The sequence below is a fragment of the Wasmannia auropunctata genome, unplaced genomic scaffold (genome assembly GCF_000956235.1).
Source record: "Wasmannia auropunctata unplaced genomic scaffold, wasmannia.A_1.0 LD275825.1, whole genome shotgun sequence".
Taxonomy (NCBI): domain Eukaryota; kingdom Metazoa; phylum Arthropoda; class Insecta; order Hymenoptera; family Formicidae; genus Wasmannia; species Wasmannia auropunctata.
This window is the reverse complement of record NW_012087065.1, coordinates 13,113-14,868: the sequence shown is the minus strand read 5'-3', so window position 1 is coordinate 14,868 and position 1,756 is coordinate 13,113. Positions and strand designations below refer to the sequence as shown.

General features: G+C 30.9%; 1 protein-coding gene across 1 annotated transcript in view; it reads left to right on the top strand.

The window, feature by feature from the left end:
* The first annotated feature begins 400 nt into the window (after nt 1–400).
* LOC105461888 (transcriptional regulator ATRX-like) overlaps nt 401–1,756 on the top strand; it is a 13,678-nt gene continuing 12,322 nt past the window's right edge. The window contains exons 1-3 of the mRNA XM_011708400.1: nt 401–508; nt 1,350–1,484; nt 1,587–1,720. Coding sequence (XP_011706702.1) covers nt 404–508; nt 1,350–1,484; nt 1,587–1,720 — 374 coding nt within the window. The 5' untranslated portion in view covers nt 401–403. The remainder of the gene's footprint in view (nt 509–1,349; nt 1,485–1,586; nt 1,721–1,756) is intronic.

Sequence of the window (1,756 nt, the reverse complement as noted above, 5' to 3'; positions counted from 1 at the left end):
ATCATCAACTCACAATCAACTTATATGCTTGTGCACATAATACAATTGCTTCAGCAGCATTAGACTTCCCTATATTCAGAAGTTTGATTCAGGATTACATTCAAAATACATGGGTTCCTATTTGAAAATTGTTCTATTTTGATTCTCTAAACAGTCTAAACATTCTTTACCTTTGGCAAAACTTTTAAAACACTGTATATATGTATGATTTTTCTTTTAATTTTTAATAAATAATAAGTGATATATATCTATATATGTATATAAAATATTAACACTTATTTATAAAAAATTAAAATAAAAATTATAGTTAGCACGTTAACATTTTTTTATTTGCATCATTTTATTTGCAAAAACACTTGTAATAATGTAGACTTGTACTTGCACTTTACATTTAGATATTAGAATGATCAAAGATAGGCAAATAGTGTGTTCCACCTGTGATAATGAATTAAATATCGAGACAAAGCGAATCTTTTCTCATCCTTTCATTGGAATATTGCAGTGCGAGGTAAGAAATTGCTCATTTGTAGACATTGTTCTGTATTTAAAATCAAATGTGCTTCATATTTAACCCTTTGACTGCCACACAGATTTTTGTAATGATTTCCTGATGTTACACTGTTATTTATATAATTAGCCATTGGCCTAGTTTACACTGAGCATTTGATACACGTACTAACTAATAGCTTTCTATTAAATTTTCTTAATTTCGACGATGCATATAAACTTATACATGATATATGTATTTAATTAATCATCTTATTAATGCATAGTGTATTAGCTTAGTATATCATTCTTTAAATGCATTGTAAAAATTGAGATAATTTAATAGAAAGTTTCTAGTTAGTACACATATCAAGTGCTCGGTGTAAACTAAGCCAATATGCTTAGAACATATAATAAATGGAAGAGGAATTCCCATAAAATGAACTGAGAGGTCCACGTCCGATATACACCTCTCTCTTGCTCTCTCTTTGTGAATCGATTACGCATGCGCGCGGCTAAACCCGCCAAACGACGCGCATGCGCACTTTCGAAAAAGCACTCGCAAGAGGAAGAGCAAGAGAGAGAGGTATATGACGTATATCATGGTTTCTCCCATGACGTATATGATTTCCTTTCTCACTTCCATCGGAAGTGATTCCCCATTTGATTCCCCATTCCCCTCCATTTACATATGTTCTAAGAGCGGACACCCTGTATATATATCCTATTGAGTACATATGGCAGTCAAAGTGTTAAAGCCTAAATTAATAAAAAACCTAGAAGAGCTTAGATTCTTTTTTTATTGATTATATGCAAATTAATATACTGCAATGTTGTTTTTATTTATTTATTTTTTTTTTCAGGTATGCTGGAAACATTTCAAAAATATACAGCTGAAATTTGATGAGGAAAAATCTAGAAATCATTGTCACATTTGCGGCGGAAACAAAAAATTATTTGTATGCTGCAACAAAGATTGCTTCTCAGCGTGTTGTAAAGTAATAAATTTAGCATATCTTTCAATAAATATGTATATATGTCAGTTATTCAAATATGATAATATGTATGATTAACTATTTTGCTAATTAAAAAACTTCTAGGGATGTATAAAGAGGAATGTGAGTTTATCGCTTTTGGACGTAGAAAAGGAAGATTGGAAATGTTTTATATGTAATCCTAAACCAATTTGGGATTTGAGGGCCGTATGTGCTACTGTAATGGACTCTCTTCCCAAGTGAGTACAATCAAGCATATGAATATTGCTCGTGAA